The sequence below is a fragment of the Brachionichthys hirsutus genome, chromosome 3 (genome assembly GCF_040956055.1).
Source record: "Brachionichthys hirsutus isolate HB-005 chromosome 3, CSIRO-AGI_Bhir_v1, whole genome shotgun sequence".
NCBI classification, from domain to species: Eukaryota; Metazoa; Chordata; class Actinopteri; order Lophiiformes; family Brachionichthyidae; genus Brachionichthys; species Brachionichthys hirsutus.
This window is the reverse complement of record NC_090899.1, coordinates 10,651,598-10,666,909: the sequence shown is the minus strand read 5'-3', so window position 1 is coordinate 10,666,909 and position 15,312 is coordinate 10,651,598. Positions and strand designations below refer to the sequence as shown.

At 40.5% G+C, this 15,312-nt stretch overlaps 1 protein-coding gene across 1 annotated transcript in view; it reads right to left on the bottom strand.

Moving 5' to 3' along the window:
* Positions 1–15,312, bottom strand: part of cobl (cordon-bleu WH2 repeat protein) — a 31,429-nt gene that overhangs the window by 6,645 nt on the left and 9,472 nt on the right. The window contains exons 6-9 of the mRNA XM_068755721.1: positions 12,201–12,383; positions 7,055–7,634; positions 4,215–4,373; positions 1,032–1,347 (exon numbers count right to left, since the gene is read on the bottom strand). Coding sequence (XP_068611822.1) covers positions 1,032–1,347; positions 4,215–4,373; positions 7,055–7,634; positions 12,201–12,383 — 1,238 coding nt within the window. The remainder of the gene's footprint in view (positions 1–1,031; positions 1,348–4,214; positions 4,374–7,054; positions 7,635–12,200; positions 12,384–15,312) is intronic.

Here is a 15,312-nt window from a genome sequence, read left to right as displayed (position 1 = left end):
AGTCCACAGAACCCAAAGGGCCAGATGCAGTTCAATGCTCACTGAAAGTTGAATTGTATTTGTACTGGAGCACGCTGGCATGAAAAGATGTAGCTGCAAGATATTATTACCACAGTTCAAACTTAGTTTTCTCTCTTCAAGGGTTCAGCAGAACATTCTCATGAATTACTGGAGTATTAGCTATAACAAATCGCTCAGAGAAGGCCAAAACAAACAAAGATTTTCTCTTTAAAGAGACTTTTGACTGGTCTTTTCCCCGACAATTCTAAGAAACCAGGGTTATAGTGCATTCCTGGAACACTGAGGGGCCAGCAACATCGAGCAGGGTCTTGGATTCGTAGAGTTTGTCTGATTAAGAACATTAATCCTGGATCCTTGTTCTGGGCACATTGCCATACAGTGCTAACAACTTAAAATGTGAAAATTGATCTTTGGCAGCATCATTTTCCATGAAGACTTTGAATAAGCGCCCTGCACCAAGGATTGAGGATGCCAGCTCTGACTACAACTAAAAAAAAACACATGATGGGACATGCTCTTGGTTATTACTGCTGGCACAGTCAAAAACTGTGGAGAAACTTCTAGAGTTGGCAGAAACAGTGAAAGTTCACATTTCAAATGTGTGAAATGAAACTGGATCACCAAATGTGAGAATCTAACAAATGATATTCGTGCAGGTGTTACTCATCAGAGGTTTGGCTGGTTCAAGTCAACAGCAAAGTCAATGGCACAAGCATTATCTTGCCTGCCATGAAATCAGGATCTATTAATATTCATATAAAAGTAAAAAGGCCAAAGACAGAAAAAAAAAAAACAAGTTAGAACAAGGTAGAATAAACATAGTAGTCTGCTAAAAGAAAATAATTTCAGCTGAGTAAGGTAGAGTCTGAGGAATTGTCTGGAAGCCAAATTTGTCTCGTTTGTGTCACTTCCCGACATCTCCAGCATCTTGAGGGTTTGGAAATATAAATATACATAATATTTGAGTCAGTTCCATTCACTGTCCATACTTTGTCCTGGAGAAGGACTACCTGTGTCTTGATCCCCATGTGGCACATCCCTCATCGCTGTCACTGGAGTTGTCCCGTACTGGTCCCAGCAGTCTCTCGCCTCCACCTCTCATGCCTCCATCCAGACAAAAACTTCCATCTGGGGACGTGGGAAGTGTTTCTGATGGTGAGCTGACCACACCCGAGTCCTCACCCATGCCCTCAGAGGCAGCATAGCCCTGGTCGGGTAGGCTGCTGCCACCACTGCTGCTTCCGAAGGACAGGGTCTCTTCTTCAAATGTGGCAGCTTCAGGTTTATGGACACTGCCTGTGGAACTCTGCACAGAGCGGAGCCAAGCTGGGAGAGAACAGAGATAGATCTTAGTCATAGCGTTAGGTATTATTACTGTGCTTTCAAGACAGTTAATAAAAAGTTAGCAGCAACGTGAAGTTTCAAATCAAAGTGTCCCAGTGGCCTGAGCTTGTGTATTAGGAAACTTGAACATTCTCTCATGCTTTTGAGCCATGCCATGCATTTTCAGGCTACGTCTATTCTTCCTCAAATCTACTGACCTTAAAAGAATTATGAAACCTGTGAAAACCCAGAAAACCCATGCTACAGATCCAGAGGGAACTTCTTTGGAAAGAAATGCAGGGTGCAGAGCAAAGCACAGTGAGAGAGATGAAGAGGGAAAAAGTAGAGGAAGTATTTACATCACATTCAAGATTTATTTTGCCACCACACACACACACACACACACATCCACAAATCAGGAAACACGAGCCAAATATACAAACACAAGATTGGACCGCAACCACTTGTGGGTTGATGAAATAGCTTTAATGATGTGTTGGTGGATTTACTGTAAACAATTCCTTTTAATTTGGTTTTTACAGTACCGTTTTAGGTTCCAGTGAAAGATAGTACTGATTCATAGCCTCTGATCTCTTTAGTACCGTCACACTCTGGTTAGTTTTGATGGTTTTGTAGGGCATTTTTAGTGTGTCACTGATCTCATTGAACTCTCGGCCAAAGAAATAAAAAGCAATTGACCATGTGCTAGGAAGTCACATCTCAGCCAGCGCGCACGGCACCGAGAAGTCAGCAGGGGATTCTTTAGAATGACTTTAACAGTGAGCGACCTTGTTGGTAACACCAGGTGTCTGTATGGTCATTTACTGTACTCCTGTCGTGCATCTACTGAGTGTGTGTGTGTGCGCGCACTAGGTCTGTCAGTTTTGGTCCTAGTCCTAGTGGTGTGGAGAAAACAGTAAGTTCCAGGAGATGTGGTGATGACTCACAGGGCTGTCCTCCCAGCTCCTTCCCAGCAACAGCCACAGTCAGCACACACACACGCACACACACACACATTCACACGCACACTCCTCTGGTGTTACCGACAAGCGTCATATTCTGCTCTCTCTTTACATCATAACTCGATAGCTTTGAACTGGCAATGATAAATGATATTCAATGTAAGAGGACTTCTGAAAAGTAAAATCTGTTGGACCAATTCAATATTAGCAGAATTTCTCTCTGTGTGAGCTCATAATGCTTACAGTTGTAAACAAATTACATTCTATAACACACTCTTGTGCTGATCCAAAGGGCCACAAGATATACTTAGTTTTGTTCTGGACACCAAACAATTCACAATTTTTACCACAAAGGATGAGACAATTGATTTTGGATCCATAAAAATCATTTGAAAACAAGCTGAGATGTATTAAAAAAAAACTACAAGCTTTGACAATAATAACACAATCACAATAATATGCATATAAATAACACAACTTATTAAAAAACATCATTGTGCCTTCCTTTTTCTAAGTAGACTAGAATGACCCCTTCTTGGCAGGACGTCTTTACTTCATGCACTTAACCTTAAAATAGATTATTCAAAGGTACTTAAAATTAATATGTCATTGATAGATGTCCCTTTCCATAATATTGCTAAAGGCAGCAGTATTCTAAATGAAGCAACAACAACAGGCACACAGACAGAAACATACGCTTCCCAACTATTGATCTGCAGATATCGCATCACCAAGATATTGGTTTATAGATATCACATGTCCCTGCCTCTTAGCCTTCATCCTGTCACTCATCTATCACAGTGTAACTGATACGTCCAGGGTTCCTTGTCTTCTGAGCACATGCTGTGTACACTTTTACTCCAGCTCTTACATCATGAATAATCAATAACAATGCTTGAAATCTAAAACCAACACCAGTATATACACATATTTCTAAAAATGAAAAAAAACAACAACATGGTGTTCTTTCGGTGAGGAACTGATGAGCATTGCTTGCTTTCCATGGACAATTTGTGCCCTCAATAGAATAAATCCAAATAATCCCAATGACATGTGCAATTAGGTTAAGGTTTTCTAGTGAGACACTGATACAACGGAAAGCAAGAGACAGAAATGAGAACTTAATGACAAATACAAGAGTATAGAAGAAACAGTAAAAAACAGTAAAAAGAGTCAAAAATAAAATAAAAAAGAGGACGGTGGTGATCATCAGTCCCGCAGAAATGAGGGGAGTCAAGATGAAGCAGAGGGAATAGATGAAAAAGGATTTTTGGATGAAGGAAGGGTCTAGCCAGACAGACACTTCAGGAGTGTTTGGAGCGCCGCAGACGCAGAGGCCCACAGCAGTGCACTACAGAGCAGGGGGGGGAGTGAAGAAAAGAGCAGATCACTTGAAATGAAAAGATGAAAAACAACTTTGCAGAGATGAACACAGTGTCCAGAGGAACACCTAGAAGTAAAGAAAGAAACCAAAGAAAACCAAGAGTGAACTGAACAAAAATAAATCATTAAACAGCGAAGATATCTCCAAGTAATGTATTAAAAAAACCCAACAAGCGCTCCACCAGATTGGTGTTGACCCCAGACCTGACCTTTTAGACCCAGAAGCAATAACATGACTTTACAGTTTGACATTTATAGATATGAAGCAACTTGACCTCACATGCACACGGTATCATCTAACAACTCGGCTGCCCGGGTCACTGATGGAAAAAGACGGAAAGCATGTGAGAGCAGAGTGCAGCATTTACATGCACACACACACACGCACCAAAAAGATTTGGCAGCGTAAGGGCAGTTGCAAAACTGATTGTAAACAGTGAAATAAAAGTTAGAAAACTGGGAGGGCAGCTTCTAGGAAAGAAAAGCACAACCAACAGTGGGAGAGGCAGTCCTTCGGTAACCTACACTGGGGGGCTGCTTCCTCTGGCTCCATGGAACCATGCAGGGAGTTGCTTTCTATGGGCTCAATGGGAGGGGAGGACAGGGTAGGGGATAAGACAAGAAGAGGTGACTCCCGGGCCGGGGAACGTCGAGGTTTTGGTGGTGCCGGTTGATCGATGGTTCCTGCAGGAAAAACAGCATGCAGGCAGGCATGGCAGACACTGACGGTCATGTCTAAAACATTATGCATGCAAGCTCAGTAAGATCTTTGGTGTTTGATTGATTAGGGAAAAGTGGTGGTTTTCCGAATTTTGGTTCCTCACAGACTTCTTGTTTTACAAACAGTCACTTTTTTATCCTTAGATTTCATTGTAATGAAGTTTGAGTTTCTGTGGGCAGAGCTCCTTCCTTTGCCTGAGCCATGCAGGTTGAAATACTGCAAGGTTTTTGCATTGCTCCACAGGAATTTCACTATTTACATGACTGTGTAGACTTTGTCAGTTCAAGTTTCAAGACAAGTAAAAGAACAATAAAATGTGAAAGGAATAAACCTGTATTTGCATAACTTCCAAATTGCATTAAAAAACCATGACATTTATGTCGTCCCTCTGATTTGTGCTTATCAGATTTGAGATCTGCTCCGGAGTCACCTGATTGACCCTAAATTGGTTCTTGGTTATTGTGCAAAATTTCATGAAAAAAATATTACTCTGGAAATAAACGTGATCCCCACATTTAGCACAAAGTCAATCTTGATAACAAAATATGCCACAGCACAACTTCTGTGAAATACCAGTCACAATATTTTCACTCATGTTGCAAGACTAATGTGAAGTCTGTGTGTATTTTTTTTTTTCATTGCTACAGAAATCCAAAGAAAATATCTCAAAATATCCTGTTTTCAATCAAACCGAAGCTCTAAATTCAAACTGACATATATATTACAACTTTGTGCCCAACCCACAGCACTGCACACCTTGCCTACATAAGCACACACACTGAAGGTTTAAGCTTCTCCAGCACAGCTGGGTTTGAAGAGCCAGGTAAATATTACGGTACCTAATATCAGGTACCAGAAAAACTGATGGCTTGAAATACAGATCAAATTAAAACTGGATTTCTTAGTATCTCAGATAAACATCTGAGACATTACCTTCAGTTTAAGGGATTTCAGTTATTTAGAACAATAATATTTGTCACAAAGCAGATGATGTGAAAGTGAATCAAACCTGCAGAAATGAAAGAAGACCTGAATACAGATGGGTTTTGCCCTAACATGCCTGCAACCTATCCACTCACTGCCCATACGTGCTGCCATGGAAAAGCAAGTCGCAATGAAAATATTATAGGAAAAGGAATTTACTGTAAAAACACATTTTAACCCAGCAAATGTTTCGCAATGTGAATATTAGTACTATGAAGAGGTGACTTGTGGAAGACAGAGGCGATGCACTCATGCTGGGTGGAGAAAAAGGGACGCAGCTCGGTCTAGAGATGCAGTAAATCTCCTGGTGCTGCTGCCTCCACCCTGACTGACACACGAACCTCCTCACACTTGATCCTCTCTCTTGCTTTCTTCTGCTTGTCCATCGTTCTGCACTCCTTAAAACCCCCTTAGTCTCCACGTTCAACCATCGCTCTCCCAAAACCTTCCCCTGCTCTTTCCTCTGAACTCCATTCCGGTACCCTCACCTTCATCATCCCTTTTTCTGGGGTCTGTGGTTCTTTCAGTTCTACTCCTATCAGAAAGGACATCCCCCTAATGCAGTCTCAGCACGCTACAGATAAACCTCAAGTCTACCTACATATCACTAAAAGGCCAGTTAAAGTTCAAACAGGTCTTGGCAGCTTTGAAGGTTCACGTGCATAAAGGAGGGATGAAGAGGGAAAGAGAGGAAGATAGGAGGAGGAACGTGAGGGATTAATGAGTGAGTGCAGCGAGAGACAAGGACTTCATTGTCTCATGAGCTCTGATGAAAACCAGCTCCACGAGTTCCTGTACTTCAGCCATGACGTGTGCACTGACACACACACACACACACACACACACCCACGCACACGCACACACGCACACACACACTTTCACCATTCTCTCTCAACAGTTTGAGATGTTGCAGCATTATTAAATAAACGTTTTTTCTAAAGCGGTGTGCTAGCTGGTTTACACCAAGATTCTATATATATATAGGCACAGATTAATCAATAGAAGACACAACAGGTGGAGCTCGTTACAGCTCCACAGCCGATGCTGCTGCTGCTTCACCATTTTTCATATACTTAGCTGTCATTTGTCACTGATATTATTATCAATTTCTTTACGATGTGAGATGACTGCAGATGTCAGAAGGTATGATTTTAGGACTACTACATATAGATTTAGATATTTTTTTTAATCTGTAGTCTGAGGTCTTCTAGCATAGATTATTTTACTATAGACTCTGTATCATTTGCTGGTTTTCCCCTTTGAATTTGATGTTAGCAGATGACATTGTGGGTACATGTGTGTAAATGAGAAGGTCCCAGTGAAGTTACAAGTAATAGACGTAAAGAAGGTAGAGGACTTCAAGTACCTCGAGTCAACAGTGCAGAGTGATGGAGAATGTGGAAAGACAGTGAAGAATTGTGTGCAGGCAGGCTGGAACGGGTGGAGGAAAGTATCAGAGTATCAGGAACAGGGCTAGAGGTCGACCCAGGAGAAGATACATGGGAGGACATGAGAGTGGCTGGTGTTGGGGAGGACGATGCAAAGGACAGGGTGGAGTGGAGAAGGTGGATTTGCTGTGGCGACCCCTCAGGGGACAAACCGAAAGAGGAAGAAGATAATTTGCTGGTTTTTGAATGTGTTTTATCATATTGATATTTACCCATTGCGCTGTGTCTGTTGGCCTCAACTTCGTCCAGTTTCAGGTTTAGCGCCGACTCACTCTCTGACCGGGAGCTATCAGCTGAGGATGTTTCTTCATTTAATTTGGCAGCCACAGATTCCTCCATCCTGTTGCTGCTGCATTTTGTCGTGGGCTGGGGCAGCACAGAACCACTCGCTGTGCTGCTGGTGAGGCTGCTGATTCTGGAACCGGCCTGGTCCAGGTCAGAGTCGGAGTCTTCAAGGCTGTGGCTGAGTTCCGAGCTGGAATCCTGGACAGTCAGGATATCAGTGGTGTTGCTGCTTGGGTTTTGTACAGCAGCAGATAAAGGTGGAGGATGCGCTGCTGTATTCAAGGGGACTGGTTTTACTGTATGCGTTACCACAGTGGTAGCAGATATGGCAGTTGACTGCACCGCGTTGGCACGGGGAACTGGGGTTGGAGTCTCAGTAGCATGGCTGTCAGGGGAGGGCGTGGCAGGAGATGAAGTGCCGTCAGGGCCTGGGGTGATAGAAGCTGGGGTGGGAGGAGGGGCTGGAGCCTTTCTTTTTCTCTGCTGGCTTTCTGAGGCAGGGCCCATCTGTAGAAAATAAATGAAAGAAAAGCAGTGAGAAAGGAGACATTTTATTTATGTGAGCTACACATAGTGTGTGTGTGTGTGTGTGTGTGTCAGACCTAATCATAAATCTACCAGGACTAAAGTGGAGCTGACTACTGACTAATTAATCACACAGAGGTCTGACAGGAGTCTGAGTCTTCAAATCAATAAAGTGGCAACATTCCTTTTAAACGATCCAACGACAACGAGACATTTACCGTCTGGAATGATGCATTCAATCTCATGCAGGCATTACGTGAAATGCTGTTTTGCTGAAAAACCAATATAACTAATCCCTGATGAGTATTTCAGTGAGTGAAGTGATAGCCGTTCTTTTCAAAATTAAGCAGTCTTGACTTGTATCAGTACAAACACAGAATTGAATGTCATGCATTCCCCGTCTTGATTCAATTAAAATACCGTTATTGGAACGGTACAAGAGTCCCTTATTTAAAGAGAATTAGAAAATAGATGCTGCAACTATGAATCATTGACAAACTAATCAGCATTCCTCACTAATACGTGGGGAAATGTTCTGTTTTCTCCCGCAGGGAAACGAGACCCTTCACAACATCTGTTTTTGATCTCATTCTCTGTGAAGTTTGTTTTCTCAGAATTGGTTTAAAAGTGCTATCTGCAGAATCAACAGTGTTACTGCTGCCGTGTTCAACCTTTCTCTGCTGTGAAACGTCACAGAGAGTGTACGCCATACTGCACGTATCATGGAGCAGGACGAGGCAGGTCAGTCCATCTTGCCTTTCTCCTGGCAAACTGGGCTCACCCTAACAATACATCAAATATGAAATAAGCAAGTTTAGCAATGGTAATACTGTATATAAAAACAGTAAGCACATGATCTGCTTCTCTCTCCCTTGTCGTGTCCGGCCTGTCCTGTGAACAGAATCCGCTGACAACATCCTATTGCGGTACACTGACTCTGTTTTATGATATAAATATACACACTGCACCACATTTTCCTCTCTTTTTCAATGTGTGCCCTGCACAAAACAAAACAAGTAATCAGATGCGATTTCATCTTCTTCAATGTTAATTATTTTAGAGCATTTGCTCCATTTCAAGTCATGTCGGCAATCAGCAGAACTCCCTGCATGCTCAACTCCCTAAACTTCACCAGGCTGGAAATATGCTCTTCCTTCTTTGCTCATGTCGTCACAAAGAAAATTGTACATGCAAGCATGTGTGTGTTACAGCCACAGCTCTCTTCCTCTCAGAGTCAGGCTTGCCTGCAGGGTTACGTTTCACTCTGCAGGGAACTCATAAACATTTTCTCTCTTACAATCTCTCTCTCTCTCTCTCTCTCTCACACACACACACACACACAAATAAATTGTGTAGCTGTAGCTACTCATTTGCCTCACTTGTTTGTCTCGCCTGTCCTTGCTGGTCTCATACACAAGTTCTTTGGACATCGTAAAGTGCAATCATATCTACTGCTCTACATTGGCGGCATGTGAGGGTGTCATTTTGCCTATTCCAGGCTCCTGACTAACACTTTCCCAATCTTCCCTGTCATAGTTTTAACTAGAAAGCTTACAGTAACCACTTCAGCAAAGCCACAGGACCAAGCAGACATTCAGCATACAGTATCACACATTACTGTGAAAGGTATTTATTTTCTCAGGCTTGTGTGTGACACAGGCAATATAAAACTATAGCAAGTGTATTTTCAGATGAGTACAACATAACTGATTGTTCTACTACATCAAACGTTACTTTTTCCATGCCATTGCAGATTTCATCTTTACATTCATACAACAAAGTAAAATATCTTTACATGTTCGAGTATTAATTACTGCTCAATTTGATTGTGTTGTAGCCTGAAAACGAAATTTCACACATTTAGTGTCTTTCCAAATATTATATACATTCTGATAGAAACCCGTAGATATTTTTATATTTAAAAAAAAGGTAATCGCTTATATAAATGTGTGTGTGTGTAGATGATCGATAGATGATATTAGCAGTATGGCCCCCTATATTGTCAAACAGGTAGTGTTTTCAGCAGGTGAAGCTGTGACCTGTATTGTATTGTAATCCAGACCAAACAGAGAATCTGTAGCAATACAATAGCTGATATCAAGAGAAAACCAAAAATGGAATGACAATAGACAGAGGGATAGCAAAATAAATGATCCAGATCCAGTAACAACTTGTGTTTTGTCTGACTGACTGAGCCAGGGCTGTGCCTCAGAGCAGATTGTAGTTAGCTGCCGCTGAGCATTGATGGATGGCTGTAAAAAAAACCAAGACTCGCTCAGATGCCAGCTCTCTACTTTCAGAGTGACAGATCATCAGGAGGAGAAACAGAGCCAACGTGATCAATCAAGAAGCCACAAAGATGCAGAGAGGAATGCAGAGTGCATAGAAATGAATTCATGCAGTGATGAATGGACATGTGTGTATTGTTTTGGTTAGAAAACGCTGAATGCCATATTGTTGGACAGGCTGAATATATGAAATGCATTGTGTGTCAAACAAAATAAAACCATATATAAAGGAATATATTACACTGATACTTTTGTCTTCACATGACTTCAAATTAAAACTACACATTTTGGGCAATTCTGTTCCTTAGCTGTAGAAAATCAATTAAGAAAGTTAATCTCAAGGTAAAGATATACATATCTAGTGGATAATTTGTCATTCATATAAATATTTTGGATCCACAGGCCGAGAGCAATTACAAATCCGGTTGTGAAGGACCAGGGATTGGACATGTGTCAGGAAAGAACCCGTTACATTTTGGTTTGTGGAGTGGATCTTGACGAACACGTTACCGTGAAACTGGGTGGAGGAATATGTTATGTCCCAAAAAGAAACCAAAATACAACCAGAAAAATGGGGTGGATCTAAGTTTTACAGTATCACTAGAAAATATGCAAAATATTTTTTTTTTCTTTATTTCTGAGAATTATTATTTTTTTGGTTTGCTGTTGCAAACGATGCAGCCTCTCTACGTTTACTGCTGCTTTTGCAATTACGTCATAAATAATCCCCCAAACATGCCACACTTTTTCGGACTCATATATATTTGCTGATACATTTTTAAAACAATTTTGAAAAAAACAAAAAACAAAAACAAAACGAAACAAACTTATAATATTAATGAAACTACTACGATTCAAGGTGTCAGAATGGGATGGGATGGGCCGGGCCCCCCACCATGTTAGATGACCCTCATCTAGCATGGTGGGGGGCCCATCTTCCAAACCATGCTTCGTAGAATCTTGAGTGATTACAGTACTGCCTCAGTTACACGGGTCAACTAAAATCTTAGTGGAAGAAAAAAAGAATGCTACAGTTGACGGAGCACAGTAAAATAAAAAAAATCTAATTAATTTATACAGATCATTTGTGATAGACACAAAGGTTGTCCTGACAGGCTGGCCTGAATTGAACCAACATTTCCACTTGACTACAAAAAGCTTGTTACATCCTGATGACTTTAAACAAAGTTCCAAATGAATAGCCGTCCTTATATGAGATGCCCATTATGAAGCTGTTTTTGCTTTGTTATAACAATCTCATCATTATAGCTTATATTATGATGTCAATGTCAATTACTTTGCCTTATTAAGTCACAATTAGTTGACCACCTACGCTTGTTAGGCACAGAGGGGGGGGCTGTAATGAGGACAGTCGTCAGAGAGAGCTGTGCTCAGATGCTGTAACTTATTAACTTACTGGTTCTCTTCCCCCCTCTACTTTAAACAGAAATATTCCCATACTGTCAAAAACGACACTGTCCACACAACCGCAGATTGTTTTTCTCTCTTAGATGCTTGCAATTCTGTGCTTATCAAAATTTAAATAGAGAAGAGCTCACACCATTCAGGCCTGAGCCTGAGGCGCCTCCAATAACTTCTCATCCCAAACACAGATTATTTTCCCCTCAAATCCTTTTGGCTCCTCTATGACAGTCTCTGTTTAGTTAAACTAAAGAAGATAACACCGCTCACCATGCCATCCAGAGAGCTACATTTTCTCCGGATAACATCGAGTACACTAGCTACTCAAAATAAACAAAATGTATTATCTGTGGGACGGAGACAGGATGTTGGTTCCTAAACAACATTTCCCAGCATGCTGCCATAACACTGTAATGAGACTGCAGGGAGCTGTTGTTCTAACACAGATGGTGCAGGTCACTCCGACCTTCAAGAACTAACTCTCAGGACAAAACACAAAGAGGAAAGTTCGTGTCAAAGAGATAACAGGATTTAGACGTACTGCTAAGGGTAAATCATGAGAGCTGATTATTATTATATATATATATTTTTTTACATACCGGTAATAGAAACAGCTCTCAGGTGAAAATATGTGCTGCTTCAGTTTCATTTCTAAATGTGTGTTGATAGAACTTGTATTTGCAGGTGTCTGTACGCTGCTTTCATACAATAATATACTGATGTATGTTTACATTTTCATGTTGATGAGACGGTGAGATTCCGTGTTTGCCTTGCAGGTATGAGATTTTCATTGATAATTACATTCACAAATGTGAACACAGCTTTGTTAAACCCTCACCTGATGGCTCTCAAAGCTTGTGTGGCCCACGGTGGTGGTTGGGGCTCGGGGTAGGGCTGGGGCCCTCCTCTTCTTGGTCTCAGCCTTGGGAGACATCCTGGGTATGTTCATGACGGACTGAGAATGCCCAAAGGGGCTTGGCTGATAGTCCATGCTCGGGACCTCCGATGCAGTGGCTGTAACCTGTGGGTTATGTCAAAAACAAATCCGGTGATTTATCCAGACTGTTCAACATGTATGTAAGTCTATAACGTGTAAATGTATAAGAGAGTTAGAGGTAAAGTTACACATGACTTCAGAATGAATTCAGACGCCTGCTGCTGTGCTGTTTTGATGCTGCTTGGCCTCTCTGTTGTGTTTGATTCAGTTTATTATGGCATTTTATTTAGTTGACTAGAAAACTGATTAGGGACTGTGTGCCTGGGACTGCTGCAAACAATATCAACTCAATAGTATCATAGTACCAGTGCCATTCTTCAAGGTTCTCTTCTGCTACTTCAGTGTTCCAGATCTAATTTTTTACTTGGGAACAACTCCAGTATCTGGCTGCCATAGGCCGTAATGCAATGACAAAGCTAAATTGAATGCATTTAGATCCAAACTACAAGATTGTAGAAGTCAGATTTCAGATCCCCTGATTCTGCAGTGCATCACGAAGGACAGAAACCTGCATTTAAAACTTAGAATGGTTTATAGGACCAAATCAAATCAAATCTGGACTAATACCAAGATCAGTTAGTATTAGTCCAGATGTGAATCTTTGATTTCGTCTTAATCTATTTAAATGCATTATTTGGCACATTGCCCCCAAAGTCGACAAAAAAGAACCTTTGGATAAATACGTCTGTTAGGTAAAAAATATGTAGTGTGAAAATTACGACACTATTACGCATTACGCAAGAAAATTACGCATTTCTTCTATTCTCAACTTAACGCAATGATTAACACTGATGTTTAGATATTTTGTTTTCAAATCAGTGAATGGCTTTGCTCCTTTTACATTATTGAGCCTCTCACCACTTACAGCCCGGCTCTTACCCTGAGAGCTGCAGACTAGCTGTCTCTCTCTGTCCCCGGGGTAAGGCTTGAGACAGAGGGTAAAAAGCCATTTACTATAAGGGCTGTACAACTGGTCAACAATGTGACAGTGGGACTCAGAGGAGCTACATCTTTTTAAAGATATGTTTGATAAAATGGCTTTCAATGGCACATTTTCATTTCAATTATGAATGTATTGTTGGATGAAGGAAATATCTGCATTTGTGTATTTGCAGTGTATGTTTGTTGTGTTACACTGTCTTGTTTGTATGTGGGACCTTTTTTAATTGTGGCAGTTGGACCCACCTTGAAAAGATGCCACATTTTAAGAGGCTATTCTTTCAATAAAGAAAGAGCAGCCTAGTTGGATGTAGGATTTCCATTCACTGTCCTTTGTGTTGTTTGGTTTCACGACTGCACCGAACTTATTCTAATTTTTAATGGCTCAGTATTTTATAATGGACAAAGCTAACTCATTTTTAGCTTGACAAATGTTGAAGGATCACACTCAATTACCGTATATCTGCTGCTGCTATTTGGAACTTGTAGTTTTGTTGCAACCTATTATCTTTTAAACAATCCAAAGAATGACAAACCCTTGGCTCATGGCATGAATTGAACAGAAAGCCATCACATAGTGTGATATTCTGTTAACTAACAAACAAATCTGTTCAGACTAAGTGTGGCTTTCTTTTTAGAGATTAAAAAAATACATCTGCCTCTTAATTATCCATGATTAAAAGCTCCATGAACTAGTCAACACATCTCAAGACAACAGTCTCACCTTTCTCATTTGCAACCCATTTAAATAGTACAAATATAAAGCAAGATGCACATGCATATTCTACTCTTGCAAATGCACACATTTCTAATGTTCCATTCTTCAGTCACAACAAAATTATTTTGATTAACGGTGAGCAGTCCTGACAGAAGCGTTGGAACTAAGACATCGTTTTCAAGATCTGATCAAAGAGAGCCAAAACTGCTCTTTGAAATTCTGACTCTCCCCATGGCTCAGCTCGGTACAGAGCCTGGCACAGTGGGAAAGCCAAACCACGGCTCACTCCCATGATTTAATAAAAGCATTTAAAAGCAGATTAATTGATGCATTCAGACAATGTCTAGATACAGAATAAAATCGTTGCAAAAAGGAACATTATGTTTCAGATGCTGGACCCAAGATTACAACATCTCACGGGAAAGAAGATGAGCAGTACAAAGAAAGCTTTGAATGGAGCAGCCGGGTAGGCAGGTCTGCATCTTTGTAAACACTGGGGATATTTTACAGATGTGACAATGTGTTAGTACTGTAACTGAGATATTGTAATTGTAATTGTTGTATTGGGAAGGAGATATAATTCATTAGAATTGATCATTTACTATATATGGTGCATCTACAATAACTTCTAAGCATGAGCGAAAATTCAGAATAATTATATATCAAAAAGTAATTTGTCTTCTACAAGAACAACCAAAAAAATAATACAGTGGAAAAAGTTACGAAGAAAGTGAAACGGGGAAAAGTTAACATTCCCGTAGTAAAACCTAACCTTACAAAACTTTTAATATAAAATATTAAATAAATATATTCAGTAATTTTTGGGGTTTTTACTACGCTGTGTGGCTGACGGGTCACAAGCAGGGCAATGGGTAGGTGGAGAGCCTGGCAGAGGCTGACAGAACAAAAGAAAATGCTGGAAGTGATGGATTGATGTAATTTCCATTTGGAGTGCTAAAAAAAAGTACAACATTCAAATTAAACGTTCAAAGCAAAACCTTTGCATGAACTCTGCCTGACTCTTTCCCTCTGGTTGGAAAAAATATATAAAAAAATCTCAAATCTGTCAGAGAGGAAAATGTAACACACTTCAGACAGCATTTTCAAATCCATCTCTAGCAGCCTAACACTAAACACTAAAACTTAGACTCATATTACACCTAGGGATTTTTTTATTACAGTTTGACAACACTGTGATATAAACAAATAATGACTCTCTCTTTCAGCTCTCTCTCTCTCTAGACGCACAAACACAAAATAAAAAATTACTAGAAGAATAAAATAATGTCTTTTTCA